Genomic DNA, 18,763 nt, shown 5'->3' with positions numbered 1-18,763 from the left:
CTCTTTCTTTACTGGGTTATCTGACAGGCAAGAATCTCATTTGTTTGAATTTTGGTCTCATCTACATAGTCTGACACTATTGTGCATGAACGGCTGTTGAAGAACTGAAGTTCATTCAATGCCAGATGAGATTTAAATCTCTGTTTCAAACAGACTGGTTTTTCTGAAGAACACAGCATGTACCTTAGTGGATCATTCTGGCAGAGCTGGTAACAACCTACAAAGAACTAACTCCCAGCACATGACACAAGCGGATGAGGAACTCCTCATCCTCTTTAAGAAATATGAGCATATATTGCATCAAAGCAGTTGGAGACAACGCAAAATATTCAAAGGTGTATCTAGATAGATTTAAAGCTCTCCATACTTGCTGGCTCTCTACACTGCTTGCTGAGTCTTGGTAGCACCTGTTTAGTGAACAAATCCTTTAATTTGTGCTGTTGAACTCATGTTTGCCTACAGGATCAGCAGCACCTGCACGCTGCATTCTTGTGTATGGACATGAGTAGTTATCTTGAACTTTGAAAATACTAATCAGAACGTGTCCAAATCAGGAGCCAACTACATGTTTGCTAGACAGGTTTCTCACCACCAGAACTGAAGATCCTTGCTCCTTTGCCCCCAGCTGTTCAGGCTTCTCATATCATTCATGCTGATTCACACTTCAGCTTCATTACTCAAAGGCTCCATGATAAAACAATGGGAATACTACATTAGAGCACCGATTTCCCACGCAAACTGCAGAACTCCCTATTAGCACTTACCTAGTATTTTTCATAATCTCAGTGTGCTTTACAGACATTAAGCCAAGCTTATTTATATGCTAATATTTCAGCGTTCCCACACAAGATATTTCCTAAAAGAAGCCGGGAGCAGAATCAGAAGACTACAAAGCAATGCTTAGACTTGTTAGCATGAAAAAGGATTTTGGAAGTGGGTGTACAAGAAGCAGACTAATGAGACGTCTGTGCTGAGGAAAGAAGATTACAGAGAGACTATGGGTAAGCAATGTTTAGGGTGAGTCGCAAACTGGGCGTGCACATATATAACTCCCACCTATGATGCTAGCTCCTTGGAAGTAGGCTAAAGAAGTTCTGTAATCTGTCCTTATTGAGAAATCAGGAATTATTACATAACTTACAACACCTGGTGAAACTCTATTCACTGGGCAGGTACAGCATTCAGCTTCTTCCCAGCAGGGAACTGGCAGTTCTAGGTCTAACGTGTTTCACAGAACAAATTTGACTAACCAGTGTCTGCTATACAAGTACAGTGCAGTGAATTAAAACGAACTTGACCAGGGCCTTGGTAAAGACAGCAGCAAGCACACATCTTCCCTTAGTATACTCAAAGCTCCTCTGCAGAAGCAGTCAAGATTTGTTTGCTGTCTTAATAGGGAAAACATTACTACATAGGATTTTGCAAATCCGTGAATCCTCATTTCTACTCCCTGCAGGAAGATAGCCACATAGTTTTCCAAAAGCACTTTCATTTTCACATAAAAACAGCAAAGTTACTCTATGACTGAACACTGCTCCTTCCTGAGGTGGTGGCATGTAAATGGTTTGCAAACTTTTTTGGACTGAGTGTACACTGCATGAATGCAAGGGATGGGCTTGCTTACCCAGGCAGTCCTTTCTTATGCCCTCCCCACACTGTACCTGGCCCTTCCATAAAACCAAAGTGTCTAATGTTAAAGTCACTCTCACTGCATTCGTTCCCCTAGAGCCAGGGAACTTTCAGGGAAGAGAACTCACCTGCAGCTTGTCCCCAAATGAGAGCTTGTGGATGACATGAGTCATGTCAGGATTCTGAGGCTGCGCAGTGGCACTGTGTGTCGACACGTGAAAGTTACCAGGGACCTAAAATTAGTCAAGACAAGGAAGACAGGGTTTCACATTTTATCCCTCAAGGCATTGCTAGGCTCTGTGATATTAAGCAGAAATTCCTGGATCTGTCCAGCCTGGCAGGCTGTATCTACTTAGCAGTGGACAACCTCTGGCACATCAGAGAAAGGCTCTGAAATACTTTCCTGCACTTGACCAACACCACCACACTGCATACAGAGTGGTGATCAGTTACATCCCGCAGCCCAAGAGCCTGGCAACCTCACATCGCTACTGCTGCTGACTAGGAGGTGATGAGTGGATCACTCCCAACTTTAGAGATTCCTAACGCTTAAGGCTATGTCTTTCATCCCTATTAAAACAAGATTCATGTCTCTGACAGGCAACAAACAGTTGCTTAATGTTTTACTCCCACATTTGTAAATGGGCCCACTGCTGCAGAACAACCCAAGAAAGCTGTGGATATCTTATTGTAGTACACATCATGAGCAACCTTACATTTGAGAAGATTTTATATAAAACTCATTCTTACATACAAAGAGGAAAAAACCCCACCAAAACCAATGGAGCTTCCCATACAAACTAAGCTACATCTTCAGCTTCTAGGCCTGGCAATAGCCCTTCCAAGTGCAGGATTTTCTGGTTTTAGTTTTTTAAATGGAGTGAAATACAAAGTTCTGAAAAACAGATATTTCACCTAAGCACTCAGTTCCAAGACAGAAAATGAGTACTGGTGTCATTCTGATGGGATCACTCTAGCATGCACACACTTTTCAGGTCACTAGCCCTACTCTGTGAAGTCTTTCAGCAGATTCAGCTCAATCACTGTTATGAAGATTGCAATAATTTTTTTTCCTATTGAGAAAAGGTTGGGAAATGAAGCAACACTGAGGAGCAATCTGACATGGACTAAGACAAGAGTGGGAGGATGGTTATACAACTGGTGCCCATTGTGTTCTCTGCAGAGACACCTCACCAGCTGGGCCATGGGAGGCCACATGCCAGCTCCATGTGCTTTCAGGAAAGCTAATTTAAATGACTTGAGGAACAGCAGTGCACTCCTGGGAACACTTTCAGGTATGGACACAAGCTGTGTCATACACAAGCTCGGTAAACAGGATGGCAGACTCTGCAGTAAGTAGTACACATGATCATCTCACTGTTACCTTGTCCTCCCTCTTCAGGTTTGAGAATAACACCCAAGCGCAATCCTTGGTCAAGTTTCAAAGCTTGGCCATGTCCCACTCCAGATACCACCTCGTACAGAAGCCTGTACAATTTCTGCCAAGGGACTGCAGGCTTCCAGCTCATACATGAGAGGTCCAGGTTTTCAGAGCCAAAAAGTCCTGGGTCAGGTCCCCTCCCTCTGACAGCAGTCCCAAACACTATATGAGACAACGCAATTAGTGGCGTTTCACAGATTAAGCAGTGAAGGGAGCTCCTCACTGCCATATACAGCAACCCCTTTTTGAGTTGCTTTGGTGAGCAGAATGCACCACATCCAGCAGACAAACCCCCAAATAATTCAGCTCTGTGCTTTGGGAATTAACAGAACAAGAACTACCTTTCAAGAAGCCCTTTCCCAGTTTTGTGGACTATCAGCTGCCAGTAATCTTGGTGGCTTAGAGATGAGGAAAGAAATGTCCTCTTTTTAAGTCCCTAATCCTTTCCATGCCACAAAATCAGTAAGAGGTTCTGCCTGTTATTTTTAGATGCGATTTAACATGACCTAGGAGGAAAAGAAGGAATCAGGATTTTGTAGCCTGTGGTACATGAAGAGGCGTGAATAAAGGGTGTGCCCTTCTTAGGACATCAGTGGGCCCCACCACTGCCTCCCCCACCCCAGCTAGTCATCTCCAGCATTACATAGCAAGATTATTCAACTCTGAACACACCCATCCCAGAGAGCAGCCTCCTCCAGGCCTGGATTTTCATTCTTTGAGACAGAAGCAGAGCATCCTGACAAAGCATGCGCAGAAGTTGTGTGCATGTATTCCAAACATCTCAGCACGGAACCACTTCTGTTATGCTGGCACCCTCTAGTAGGGAACATTCCTGTCATTCTGTGACTCTCGGAACAGAAGAGCACTTGGATACAGACATTGCCAAAGACCTCTGCACAATGAGTCACATTTTGGAGGTGCAAAAGTCCTGACGAGTAAACATAGAAGCCATTTGGCATTTGTAGAGAGTTCATACATCGCCTAAATATTAGGCTGATGCGCTGAAAGAGGAGCACTGGCTGCAACACAGAGCTGCCTTCTGCTGTTAAGCAATGATACCTCAATTACCTTTTTCTGAAAACAAAGGAAAAGCCTGAACTAACACACTCTCTGTGGGTCTAACTACACAGCTTCCTCTCCCCGTATAAGACTTAGCCTTACCACTGATTAGGGACATGAATATACATTCTACAGGAGAGACACTGACACACAGATTTTCATGAACAATTTACAAATGGCTTCTGCTAGCATTTCCCCAGTCACCATACACTCAACCCCTGTCATTCCTACTCACCTTGTTGATGCTGAAATGGCCCTCAAACCTGCAGCCATCCCCATTATTAAGAGGTATCTTCATCGAGTTGTCAATATGACCCACTTCATGCCTTCCCATTTCATCTTGGATGTCTAGTCCAACTACTGCATGGGTGGAAGGGGAAGACACAGAAAAGTAAAACCAAAAGAAACAACAGGAAGGTTGCATAGTAAGAGCATGCACTGCTTTTACTGGGAAAAAATCCACGTCTTTTTTTGACATCTTACTGAACTGTGCTAGTAAGGTCATTTGTCAAATATTAATTGTTATACCAGCTCTTCAGAAAGAACTTTGTAACCAAACTTTTCAGACTGCCTATTTGACACAAATATACCTCCCATATCCTGCCAGTTGACTGCAATCTCAGTTACACAAAAAGAAAAACTTCAGGTAGACAAGGCAGGTGATTTGTGAGAAGCCAACAACTAGCTGGTGCATTCAGAGTTATGAATGAAACTTGGGAGGTTTCGTGCTCCCAGACACAAAAAGGTTGCTATAAAAAAGAGGAAATCAGATTTAGAAAGAAGCCAGCGAGGGAGATCAGCCACTAACATGGGCTGCGGAGTGAGCACAGGCTCCAAGAAAACAGATGTCCTGGCTTGGAACAGAAAGCGATGGGGTATTGGCAAAGGCTGCAGCTACTTGATCTCCATCCATCCTGTTACAGAAGAAGGGCCACTGTACCAGTTTGGGCCCATTTCAAATATTACTTAAAATACAAAGAAAAACTGGAAAGTGAAAATGGGTACTCACATTCACAATGCAGGTTTGGCAAACTGATGTTCAAATTCACTTCTATTTTACCTCCACTGTCTTTGTCTGGGTCATCCACGTAGAGCTCATTAACTCTGGAGGACAGAAAACACAGGTGGGTTCAGGGACATAGCTACTCTCCACAGGAAAAAAACACTGAACAGCTTGCATGGGAAGGGAAAAAAGGAGACTTTGAAGCCAGGAGGTTTGACTGTGTGAGAGCTGCAACAGAGTTATGAGACACAGAGCAGGAAAAGCCCCCCACAACTTCATGAGGGCAAATCACGATTTAATTTTACTTCTTGCTTGGCAAGTGCAGGAGGCTTTAGACAAGTCCCTTGCACCAGCAGAAAACAAAACTCCTGCTCTGATTTATGCTCCCTGCCTCCTTCCCCAACCTGAGTTTCTAGAGGTGATACACAAGACCCTAATGTTGAAGAGGTGGCAGGCTAGTCTGCTAGCCCTCCACATACCTGGGCTGTTACTCCTTTCAGGACAGAGAGAAGCATGCGCTTTTTCAGTTGTTTCATAAATAGTTTTAGAGAAAGGCTGATCTCAACTATCCCAAAGGAATGCTTATTTGTGTAACAAATTGCCTTTTGTTATTGCCACCCAGCTGATAGAACAGTGGCAAGAGAAGGCAGCATGGCATACTTGTATCTCTCTCCATAATATCTCATTTCAATCTATGAATGGTAACTAAAATCAACAACTAAAATTGATGAGAAGAGGATTTGAGCCAGGAACAGATGGGAAGAAACATCCTGGAGAGCAGGATTTAACACACTATGCAACAGTCTCCCAAACAGTAATGTTGTTTCATAGCACCCACAGTGCTGGTGCATATTTCAGAGAAGACAGAACACAGATATAGAGTAAAAGGAATACAAGAGTATCAATATTTATTGTTGGCACATACAATCCATCTGACACATAATAAATAAACAAAAAAAAAAACCCCAACACAAGGACAGCTGAATTAGCTGAACAGTCCTAGAGAATCTACCTCATGGAAACTCGCCACACTGAACCGAAAAAATGGCAAGATTACCTAGCAGCTCTTTCTCCCTCCAAGTCCAACACTGTTCAGCCTCATCAGGTAAGAAGATTTGACAATTTATCTTCCAGTCAGACAGATTATAAAGCTATGGGAACTTACGTTCAGGCAAGGTACATAAACTACCTACACTACTAGTAAGTGCCCTGTATTATTTTTATTCAATGCTCAAAGTGCATGAAAACCTTGGACAAGCCCTTGCCGAAGAGTCTATATGCTAATAGACAAACCAGACTAAGGGCAACTACAAGACAGATTCAAAGTGATTCTGCCCTGGTGATACATCTCCAGACCATAATGTACTGTTTTGCCCTGTGGATTCAGAAGAAACAAGCCTTCACACTGAGAAACACACAGCTGCCAATTTTTTTGAGGTAATTACTCACAGGTCAGTGGGGTTTACAGACACTCATTTAAAACCAGCACAGCATTTGTCTTCAGCTTCACCTCCCTACCTTTCTCTGTTTTTAATTGGCTTGACAAGTTGCTTGCAATCATTACTCAACGTATTTTTCAAGTGATTAATAAAAATGACACAAAGGGAGGGGAAAGATTGCTCATCAGTGACCTGGTTAAAAGCTGCTTGGCTGAGCCCTCTTCTCCTGGGTGGAATGCATTAAATCTTCTACGTGTTTATTACTGGCAGATTGGGTAGCGATCGGGATTAAGTCATATATCCAAATACGGTTGTGAGGAGCAGCTCCAGCCAGGACAGGCATTAATCCCCCAAAGCAATGCACCTTTCTGCGCTCCCTGAGTCCTCCTCCCATTAGGATCCCAGTTGCCAGCCAACCTGTTTCATAACAGCACCTGGCTTCTTCCCAGCTCTCTGCCGTCTGAGATGTGGGCCATGCCCAGCCAGTGCTGCGGGCAACTTGACATTACTGGCAAAAGGGAGCATTCACGCCAGGGCTGGCAGAGGAGCATGCCAGGTTCAGCAGCTCAGCTGAACATCCTAGCTCTTTGGAGGAAAGCTCAAGGAAGGTCAATGTTTATATTTGCTAATCTCCAATTCCAAACCTGTCAGAAAACGTGCGGTCAGGTGTGGTCTGTGAGCAAAGGCACGTAAACCTTTCAGTGATAAGTGAGTGGAAGTGGCTGCTGGTAGAAGTCAAAGAACAAACTGCATGGGGAGCCTATGGAAGGTCTTACACAGGAAGGCAAGTGGTGAGGTCACTCGGTTGCAGACCGGATCACTGAGGCAAAGAGAAGTAGGCCAGTCTGTCCACATCACACAGCCTATTATTTGCAGATAAAGGAAACTGGTTTCCTGTCCTGCACTACGGTCACTGGACCAATGGTTTCCAACCTGTCCCTTCCTTCTCCTCCTCTTTACCTAGTAGCCGCTTGCCCCTCTCCTACTCATGTTCCCAATTTCATAACCCTATCACTCCTTAGACATCTGACAGGTCGTGACAGTCTGTCCTTCCTTCCCCTCCCTCGGACCTGCAGTGCCAATTTTCATGGAGCATTCCACCTGCTAAACCCTGCTTCTCCCTCCCAGCTCCGGCCACTGCTGCCTCCTGGCAGCATCAGCTCTTGCAGAGGGCCCAAGCTAACAAACCCGACAAGGTTTCTTATCAGGGACTCCAAAGTGCACCCTCTGCGCTGACCTGCTCTGTTAGTGAGGTTCCTCTAAGGAGAGCCAAGGGCACAACGACAACACAACACAGGATATGCTTGCTGGGGCAAGCCTCAGAAGAAATGTCATTATTTGCAACAAATTAGAAATTCCACTCCCAAAATACATTCTGGAAACCTCACAGGTAAAGCAAACTTCCAGGGTCAAGGCTACTCCTTCCAGGATCTCCTCCTGAATCACCACCTCCTAAGTCTGGATAGAGCTGGCAGAGAACTGGCACTCACACCTCCATTGCTATCCCAGGGCCAAGAAACCAAATTGCACACAGCCTTCCTGTTATTTAATCAGACAATCCTGGGATGTTGGGAAAAGCACTATTTACCACCTCGAGCGCTCTCCCTGAAGGGATAATGTCTCTAGTGGAAGAAATGAAGTTGACTCTAATTTATACCTGTCCCTCCTGGAACATAAAGTGTTCCAGGAGTAACAGTGCTTAATAGTGAATCTGGGATGGTCACAAGGGAAATAAAACCCGAGGTCAGGCAGAAAGACACTGTAAACACAGCTGCTTCTATGGCTGTTTAGAGAGGCAGCATACAGGGTTGTATTGTGACTCCAAAGACGGCATGTACCTTCTCCGAAGACCCTAAGCATACAGGAGTTGGTATTTTACTGGTTGCTGTTAAGGATCATTTGAATGAAAGTGGCACAATGAAGCAGAGGTGAGGTGCAGAGCTACGAAAGTACAATGAGGGCAATAGGACAGGTGAGAGGTGGACCTCTCCCACCACAGGGCCTCCTGCCACTGATTCAAGGAAAGGGAGGAAAATTTCTCCATGCAGCAGGAGCTGTGATCCACACAGAAAGATTCCATTTCACTTCTAGAAAGAGCCACTTTGAAATACTTCACATTCCTGAGCGGTGCTGCTGGGCTTCTCAGTTACTTACCCCATTTGCTTACAAACCTGTAGCATTACACAGAAAAAGTTGGAGGAACTCTTTGGCTAATATTGCAGATCATGCAAATGGCATGAGAGAGAATGAAAGGGGGAAAGAGCGGCAAGAGGGCTCAGGATTTCTTTAAGATCTTATCCAAAGAAAGCCAGACCTGTTCTCCATGCTTTAGGACTTAGATTTATGACACAACAGCTTTGTTTCCCCAGAAACAAAACTTGCCCAGTAGCTTATTCCACCCTGCAGCCCTGGCCACTAACATTAGACACTTCAGCACTTTAACAGCTGAAGAGCCTGCAGCCCTTTGAATACAAGAGAAGACACACTGCATTGACCTTTCAGAGCTTCACACGCTGCCTGGGTGCTCTCTAAATGCATCTTCCTCGTCCTACTCTCTGCTTCAAGTTCTAGCCTTTCTTCTCCCTCTTTCACATCAAACAACCAGGCACCCCCCTCCCTGGTCATCAGCCATACAGAAAACACAACCACTTACTCCAGCAGGCTGCATTTTACCTTGTCCTCCAACTTCCAGGAGGCACTCTGTTCTCCACGACCCTAAGCCTAAGAGGAAAAATAATTATTCTTTCTTGAGGGAGCTCAAAGCTTCTCAAAAGACTTTCTCAGATGAGCTCTCTTGGCTCCGCTTGCCATTTCAGCTCTAATCAACCACCTTCCAGAAACACAACCGTCCGAAGCTGAGATTCCTGCACTACCTTCTTCTCAGTTGTGCCAGACCAGAGAAGACCCAACATAGGACAAACAACCCATCTTCTCAATTTGTGCGAAAAAACCAACAAGCAGGTCAGCAAATTCTCTACTGCATAATAAATTGTGCATATGTCTATTGCTCTGCCATTTGTAGTCTTCCTTCTATGCCCTGAATATCAATCAGTTCTTCATTGATAAGGTCTTTGTCCCAGATTAGGTCTTGGCTCAGCTGTGAAGCACAGAAAACACACCGTCCTACAAAGGAAGGAATTACAGTTCTCCAGGAGGCAGGAAGAAGGAGAAGGGTTCGAAAGACGTCAATGTAGATTTGAGTCAGAAATTACAAATGACATCATGACACGACCTTCCACTTCCTGCTAACCCACACACGTACATTAGGACAAACGGCATAACAACACTTCACAAATATATAACACCTTTTATTAGGTAATCTCCAAGTTACTACACAAACATTAATTAAGCCTCTTAGCACCCCTGAGAGGTAGGCAGCTAAGTATTACATCCTTCTACAGAAAAGTGTCTGTCTCAAGGTCAGCCCATGGTGAGAGCAGGATTATAACTCCCATTCCCCTCTGACTACTAGGCTGTATTCCCTGTGCTGGTCTAGCTTGCTCCAGCATTTCATCTGCCTCAACTGGATGAGCTGGTGCAGTTGCAGTTGCACCTCCAGCTTAGTGTCTGGGACCTGGATCGGAACATTAAAGTTGTAGCGTTGTGCTCCCAGTACAGATGGGTTATGCTCCACGGTTACAGTTTCCAACAGAAGGAACTATGTTGCACCAGGATCACACTCCGCTGCTTACTGCAGGTGCAGCTTGACCCTGCAGGTTGTTAGGAGAAATTTTCGTGGGCCAAGAGCCACAAGACACATTCAACATACCTTGGAGAGCTAAGGGACAAAAAAAGCTCTGAAGGCAGGTATGATAACAATTTTGCTTCACTGCAGGATTGGTCTTAGGTATGTAAATGAATCCAGTGTGAACAAGCAACACTGGTCTCAGAAGCTCCTGGTGTTTCGTGTCCTCCCACATTCAGGGTACCTGACAGCCTGCGTGAACAGTCAAGTCATGCTGCATGTGACGAGGTCCCGGCACAGGAGGTGGGCTGTGTGATACTCACAGACTGGCCAAGGTATTTTTCATAAAGGTTAAACTGTCCCAAGTGAATGATCTGGTCAGCTTAAATGAACAAATGATTTGGACATTGCTGATGATATATGCTTTTATGCAAAGGCAGTATTTTTATTACAGATATTCTGCCCTGCAGATTAATTAATTGCATTGCCAGGGGCACAGCCTCCCAAGTGGCAAATTTGTCACTTTGGTCTCTTCAGTGCCAGTTACTTCATTTAGAAAAAAAAAAAAAAAAAAAAGAAAAGAAAAAGAAAACACTGCCAGGAATCGTCTGTTGCTTTCTGCAGTGTTCTGTGGCAGGTGAATTATGGTTGAGCAGCTACATTCATACCACAAGTACCATATTCATACCCTCCTACCCCTTCTCCTGGCCGCCAATGCAAGGCAGACTAGATTAGTTAATTACATCTTTCCTCCTTAATGATGGAATACTTGGAAAACTCTTATTGATCCTGCAGAATATAATTCATGACCTAATTATGGTGATAAAACTGCAGGATTATCATCTCGCCAGCTATTAACTTCTAGCACTGATCTGAGTTAATTAGAAAAGACATAGGTGATTTCTACGTTCTTGATCTGCAATGTAACAGCAAGATGAATGAGGAAGGCCGTTAAAGGTATGCCAAGCAATTTCTAGCCCTCAATCTACTCTCAGCTCTCAATCTACTACTGATCCTGCCCAGGAAATACCAGACACATCTAACACGTTAGCTTCATTTCTTCAGCCATTTGAGTCATTTGTTCAGTGGGATAACCATGTTTGATACTGTCAATTTTGCAGAGGTCCAAATGTAGACTTCCTTTTCTTTATCCATCTTTTAGAGAACTGAGGAGGCTGATGTAAGTTATTGTTTTGGACTAAGTTTTCAGTCACTCTCAGTCTGGACAGAAAAGAAGCGCACAAAACCAAACAAGAAGATCCTTGATTTCCAGAGCTAAACTCGCCCTCCCTTTAGCTGCAATGATGGGTTGTGGCTGAGGAAAGGAAAGGAAGAAAGACAGACCTCTGCCCTCACCAGACCTTCACTGTGCTTTTCCTGATAAGGATGCAGCCCCACCTAGGAACCAAGCTTTGATTTCCTTCATGGCTGCTCAGAGGACTGCCTCTCACAGTCATGCAACAAATCTAGAAGATGAGAAACTAGGAGTTTTCTGCCCTGCTCAGGGCTTGTCTACACAGGAAGCTACTCAGCAGCAAAATAGGATGTGCATTTATAATGCGTTACCTATGCCACATGAGCTTCCTGCATGTCTGCTGTAATTCACACAGTGTCTTAGTTCACGTTCCTAACTGAAGTAAGCTCCCATACACAGATGCAATCTTAGTGCTCATTAGAAATGCCCACACGAGTTGTGACATAGCTACTGTGATGCACACTGCCTTCTCCACATAGGTAATGTTTGGTTTTAGTGTTATGACTGTTATCCTCAAGATGAAGGTGTAATTTCTTGGCTTTCTGCCACCCAGACAAGTCTTTAGCAGTTAAGACTATAAATGCTAAGGCAATGGGCTGGTCATGGAAAAACAGCTTTGAAGTTGGGCAAGAGTGACCAAACTGAGATTTCTAGTAATACCAGGAATTTAAGTTGATATGGTCACATGAATGTAAAGGAAGTCCAACAGTGGGTAGAAGCTAGCAAGTATTGGGGGTTAGCAGGGTGCAGAGCAGATGTTATTTTCTCATGTTGCAGCGTAAGTTCAACAAACCACACCAACCTCTCACTTTAGATGCAGATACCAAAGAAACCTCCTGTTGGTGAGAGTCAGACAGTTAAACTGTGGGTACCACTGCTGTTGAGGTTGCTGCTGACTTGCCCTGAAGCAGGCTGTCAATGCACACACCCCACACACAATTACTCGGCGTAATAGGGCTACGAGGTAAGCATGAGTCCACATCAGCAAACCTGGTAAGTCTCTGATGTAAGGCACCAGGACAAGCACTCTAGTTTCCACCTTGCCATCAAAAATGTGCAGCTATCCCCATGCAATCCAGCTTTGTCAAGTGCATGACTGCTTTAAGGGAAATACGTCACTAGAGGAGAAAGACTGATGCAGTCTCATAGTACAGCTGGCAGTGGCAAAGCAGGAAAGCTCACCCCATGTAAGTGCACGCTCTAGTTATTCATTCAGATCCTGGCTGATACTAGGAAACTTCAACCTGGGAGAGATATCTGTTGTAGGAGGCTCTTAATACAAAAGAAACTTGAAGCTTGCAATCAGATTGATGGGAATTGAACAGTTTGCACATAAGGAATATTCCATATCTTCAAAAGTATTCGATTCATGGGCAAACAAGGCTCAAAATATCTTTGTGAGATAGTATATCCCCTGTTACTTGCTACCACCCAGTCCAAACTGTGGCATAGAGTTCTCACACTGTTGTTCCAGACCACGCAGAGCTCCACACATCTGCACTCTGCACCCTTATTCCAAACAATGAGACTATACTGCCTTGCAGCACACTGCCAGTAATACACACTTGAAAAGGAACAAGAGGTTTGCAACATCTTTGAACACCTTTAAGGTACTGGGCTCCCCAGAAGAGAAAGCGATGAGTAAGAAATGGAAAAAGAAAAGTTTACTTCTACTTTAGAAGTTGCTGAACTAGGAAGCATTTTTTTATATGACTTTCTGAACTGTTTCCGCTCTTACAGGGGAAGCCTATTTACAAATGCTGTGGGTGCTCTGTTCCCAGCAAGAGAGATTTTGATGACCTATAACTCACCAGAAGGAGGTTTTCATATTCTGCGAGCTATTGTGTTGGAAGGTCCATGACAAATCAGTTTCCTGCATTCATTTATCTCAGTCTCTTCCATGACATCCTCTCTAAAATTTTACTGCTTTACTGCTTACAAACACCTCCTCCCCACGCAGTTCCTGCTGGGAAGAGCAGTTTACCATCTCTCTGAGGTTTTAATGAGAAACTTGTCAGCTAAGCATGCAGGAACTTATACCGCCACTAATACCTTTGTGGAAAATGTATCATCTTGTTAAGAGAAAAGCATGACGAAGCCTCAGAGAATCACACAATTTTGTTGTTCAGAAAGAAATCTCTAGTCAGGAAACTACCACTACATGAAGGCATGTGCACTCAAATAATTGGATCAAAATTAGGTAAATATTACTAATTCCTCTGGTAGAGTATTAACTAAAATAAAGAAGAAAACCAGATGAGAGAATAAGATCTAAGAGGAGAGCAAGAAAAAGCACTATTTTACTTGAAGCAATTTGTCTAGCTTTTCCTTATTTTTTGAAACAAGAAAATCACAAAAGCTCAGCTCCTGAGAGAAGTGGATTGATAAGGTGACCCTGGTATTTTACAAGCAACTGCATGGAACTGCATTCAAAGAAACAGCAATTGAGTAAGAAACCTAAGATACCATCTTTGAAGTAAACGTGCAATGGGCATAAAAAATTAGCTAGAGCTAGATTACACTATTGTCTTAAGGTTAAACATTACTCAAAGTTAAAATTATTCTTGAAACTATATCCTTGACCCAACTCAGAGCTGCACAAAAACAATGAAAAAGCCACGTGGTTATCAGAAGCCACGTAAAGCATGGTCAATTTAGATATGGCACATGAGCCCATGCATTTCAGAGCTTTTTTGCTCAGCAGTGACATCTGTTGCTATCTGGACCATCACTTAAGTCTGACAGAAGTTCCACCCTTCCTAACTATCCAGGAACTGTGCATCACAGTCCAGTGAGCTCACTGCCACATCAGCAGGACGATGGAGAATGTTTCCTAGAACCCAAAACAAAGGTACCCGTGTTAACAGTTACTAAGAAAAGTTTACTTCAAGGCAGGAGGACCATAAGAACAGCAAAAAAAATTCTGATTAACTAAAATGCTTGTTCTATGAGCAATTTTTTAAAGTGGAAATTTAAACCCAACTTGTTTTAAACAGCTTGGGACAACTTGTCTTCATGCACAAAACCTGTTAACTAAGTTTCCAAATAAGGATCAACAGGCAAAAAGAAAGAAGATAAAATTCACCCGTGAGTAAAGCTATCTGCATGTATCAGAGATTCTGCTCTGACGTTAAGGAAAAAGGTATTATTAACATTAAAATAATAATTCGTATTTTATGCAATTCATTTTTTCCAAAAACCATCTCCCAAAACATCCAGTGAAGACTGGTAGAATGTGATACCCATTTTATCCACAGGGAAGCGAGTGGAAAATAAAACATCTTGTCAGAGATCCCACCATACCTGCAATGGGACCCCACAGTCTCCGAGCACAGGCCATGTGGATTCAACCAGTAGACACCACACATCTAAACCTACGGTATCACTGATGAAAAATACACTAGTTTGAGAATCACTTTGAATCAAATAAGTACAGAGGAAAGTGCCTATTCAGGAGGCGAGGGAAAACAAATCTCAGATGAGGACAAGATGACAACAGCCTAAGGAGGAAGAGGGAAACTGCAACTGACTGGCATTTATCTTAATACTTTACATCTGATCACCAGAGAACTGAAAAGGGTCAGAAGCTTTTGGTGTGATCTGTAGTCACATGAAAAGTATCTACTGTGCTCAACAGAGAAATCCAATATGCAGCTAATAAAGGATCAAGCAGGTCTGGAACAGTTTTCTCTAACAAAAGTATTTTAGAACCAAGTTTGCCTAGCATACATCAGTATATTAAAAAGCTGAAAGAATGACTGAGAATTTGGACTCAACCAAAAGGAATCCAAAAACCCTTAGACAACTAACTGACCTAGTGAAATTACAGGCACATTTTTCCAATATAATAGAGTAAAGCTGTAAAGAATCATATATGCACGTACATTCAAGCAAAGGAAAACATGATTTTTACTTACATTTCTGTGGCTATGAATCCGGTGAGCTCAGACAGGAAGAGAAACAGTATGAAGAGACAGCAGCAGACAGAAACTGGAAAAGAGGCAAGGAGAGGAAAAGGTTAGTTTCATATCTCTAACAAAGACACACACTGTTTTTACACAGGCATATTATTCCCCCCATGGATATGCCACCCAGACACACTTGAGAACTAACACTCTTTAGAGACAATGACCCAGACAAGGCTATCAGAGCAGTGCCTTCAATGGCACGACAATACCCGACATCGTGTTGGGTATCTTAATTCTTGAGTCACCTTTTCCATCATGATTTCCACTTCCCTATGGCTCCTGCATTCTCCACCTCCAGCACGCAATGCCGGCTCTTCCTCCTTCTTGACAAAGCTGCCTTACAATACAATTTCTTTGGAGCCCTTGCTCCAAATGTAATTTTATTACTACTAAAACCTCCAGAAAGGAAAAAGGATCAACACCTCCTTGCTTCAAAAGCATACAATCAGCTATGCGCTGTTTTCTGGATTAGGAGACGGTTTTGTTCTTTGTCAAATTCTAAGGCTATGTGTAAGTCATCTCACAGCCTGAACTACCCACTAGATACAGCTGGTACAGCGAAGACATGGCTATAATGGACTAGTGTAGCCAATGCCTGATACTTCTCTAATTTCTCCATTTGCTGATATATTGACCCTTCAGAAAGGGGAAAATCCCAGTGAAGGACATGCAAAATACCTGGACCACAAGTCCCATGTCTTTTCTAAGAATGCCAACCTAGAGTTAAAAGGAGGGGACCCAAAGTAACTGGCATATTACTGGTTACTCTTCATCAGGAAACTATTCAAAACATTGTACAGTGACATTCACGCAGCAGTGGGACAGTCGCTGACCCACACAGGAGAGGTTGGAAGGAAGGCCAGCTGTAAATCCTATTGAGCAGGGATGATAGGAGCAGACAATGATGCGGCAGCTCAGGGAGACAGGGCTGCAATGTGTGTTTGTATTAAAATACCCAAGTTCACTATGAATCACTATATGAGAGAGTAAATCAGGAAATGGCATGCTATTCCATGGCTGTGACAACAGGAGTACAATCTGGCTCACCCCTCAATCCCAGCACAGTTACAATGACCAAGCACTCTTTGGAAATGACCACTTTACCATAGGCACCAATTAGGATTGAGAAATACAGAAGAAAAACCCTGTTCCTCAACTTTATTCCACATGACCTATACAGCCTGAATGCCCATTCTTCTGGAAGCACAAGCAACAACTGGCTGGGGAGCAATTTCATCATACAATTGCGCCTGTCTGAACTCCCTTGGTAGAGAATGTGAGAGGCAAGGGAAGGAAAGAGGAGGTACTTAAGGCAAATACCAAGACAGACCCTCGAGTAACCTAAAGCCTTGTGCCTCATTCTTCAGATTAGTCAGTTTATAGTTCTGAGTAGAGAGAAATGCGTTACTTCCCCTTCCTCATCAGAGCCATCTGAAGGGTGGATTAATTTACTGTCCCTCTGAAAAGTGCAAGGCATAAAAAGAGATGCCAAAATATCCATTAGCTAAGATGAAGAAAGGGAAAAAAGGGGAAAACAAAGTCAAAGACAGGTATGAAAATTGGAAGCAAGAGGGGATATTAATTTTTAAAGAGAAACCTCAGATGGTCACACAGTTGCTTCCAAGTCTTGGCTGTCAAGACACAGAAGAGCAACAATGCTGTAACACAGCTAAGCCACTGGCACGGTGCACCCTGCAGCCTGGGGGAGGAAAGCACAGCAGCAAATTCTTATGAGAACATATATATCTACATAAGAGCACAAAACTAGCAACCTAGGCACAAGACTAGTTGATTCAGTGTTTCTTACTGTTAATCACCAAACAGCAGAGACACAAGATCTCTGATCATTGGCAGTATGCAGGGGAGAGCATTTGACATAAAGACAATCCTTTCTCCTTTAATTGCTTCTCATATTCTTCTCTGCTTGTTATCATCCTCTACAGGCTTTCCACAGCATCAGCTAGACCTCTCTCTCTATGCAAGCCCAGTACTACTAACTGTAATTTCTCTCCCGGAGCTTTCTCTCCCTTTTTCAATTTTTTAAATTTCTTCTCTGCCATTTCCATCATCAAATTACCATATCCTTTTCCAGTATACTTAGTATTTACTCCCTCGAGTCCATCTTCCAATCCAGCTGTTGCAGTGAAGGCTTGTGACGATACTTACTAAATAAAGTACAGCAAAATTCCACTAACCTATATCTAAAAAAATCCTGGAAGAATGCCCTGAAACACCTGGCAGGGACTGACTTTCAAAGCTCTTCAATGCTTTTGCCAGTCTTCAAACTAAATAGTTTTCAACCTGTAAAAGAGATTAGTGAGGGTGGGCATGACAGGGGTCTATAAAATCACGAGCAGCCTGAAGGAGATGAATGGGGAACAACCACTCACTGTCTCTTCCAGTATGGGAATGGGAGGGAAGGGGGAGGTCAAAAACAAGGGGTTTCCTTTATACAACACCTAAGTAAATTCTGAAAAATTTTGACCATGGATGGTGGGGATGTTTTAACAAAAAAAAGGTCTATAAGATTTCAAAAAGGAATCAGACACACCCTGAGGAAGAAATCCATTGAGGGCTACTAAACACAAATGAACCACCTCTAGCTCAAGAGGTTCAGAACTGCCAACTGACCAAAGCTTCACGACATGTTTATCCTGTCCTCATGCTCCTTCTCAGTCATCTGCTGCTGACCACTCCTGGCAGGAGGATACCAGGCTACATGGACATCTGCACTGACCTAGCCAGCATGGCCACTCTTGTGTTAAACTCTTCCTGTACACAAACATATTCAGGGCAGGGGGTGTCTTTGGCATGAGATTTATGTGAAAGTCTTACGCGTTAAACTGCCTCCTGGGCCAAAATTTTTTCAGACACAGAATGAGAGCTCCTTTTCTTAGCGTGGAGTTGCAGGCATATATGATGTTCCCAGCATAAGAATTTATGCACACAGTGCTTCAGCTACTTATTTCATAGTGAAGGCCTTTACTTGCTTCCATGCAAATGAGCAGTTCCTGCCACCCACATTTGACAACTGTATTATATTTGGGAAAGCAGATTAAAGGCTAGGATCAGACAGAATAAAACAATTAATGCATAGAGCTTAGCTTAACTGCAAGAGCACTGCGATGTTCCCAGAGCTCAAAGGACCATCTAAGACAGGTTTCTTAAAACTCTAATATCATAACATGATCAATACATCAAAGGTTGCTGGTGTTAGTCACACTGGAACACACTGTTGTTGGCTAATCAGCAATCCCCAAAGAATGGGAAATTCTCCCAAGCTT

The 18,763-nt window shown here is 43.3% G+C and overlaps 1 protein-coding gene across 1 annotated transcript in view; it reads right to left on the bottom strand.

Moving 5' to 3' along the window:
* ERGIC1 (endoplasmic reticulum-golgi intermediate compartment 1) overlaps window positions 1-18,763 on the bottom strand; it is a 65,743-nt gene that overhangs the window by 16,925 nt on the left and 30,055 nt on the right. Inside the window, exons 3-6 of the mRNA XM_075102428.1 lie at window positions 15,429-15,501; window positions 5,139-5,233; window positions 4,365-4,489; window positions 1,758-1,862 (exon numbers count right to left, since the gene is read on the bottom strand). Coding sequence (XP_074958529.1) covers window positions 1,758-1,862; window positions 4,365-4,489; window positions 5,139-5,233; window positions 15,429-15,501 — 398 coding nt within the window. The remainder of the gene's footprint in view (window positions 1-1,757; window positions 1,863-4,364; window positions 4,490-5,138; window positions 5,234-15,428; window positions 15,502-18,763) is intronic.

The sequence above is a fragment of the Phalacrocorax aristotelis genome, chromosome 8 (genome assembly GCF_949628215.1).
Source record: "Phalacrocorax aristotelis chromosome 8, bGulAri2.1, whole genome shotgun sequence".
Classification (NCBI taxonomy): Eukaryota; Metazoa; Chordata; class Aves; order Suliformes; family Phalacrocoracidae; genus Phalacrocorax; species Phalacrocorax aristotelis.
This window is presented reverse-complemented; position numbering and strand designations above follow the sequence as displayed.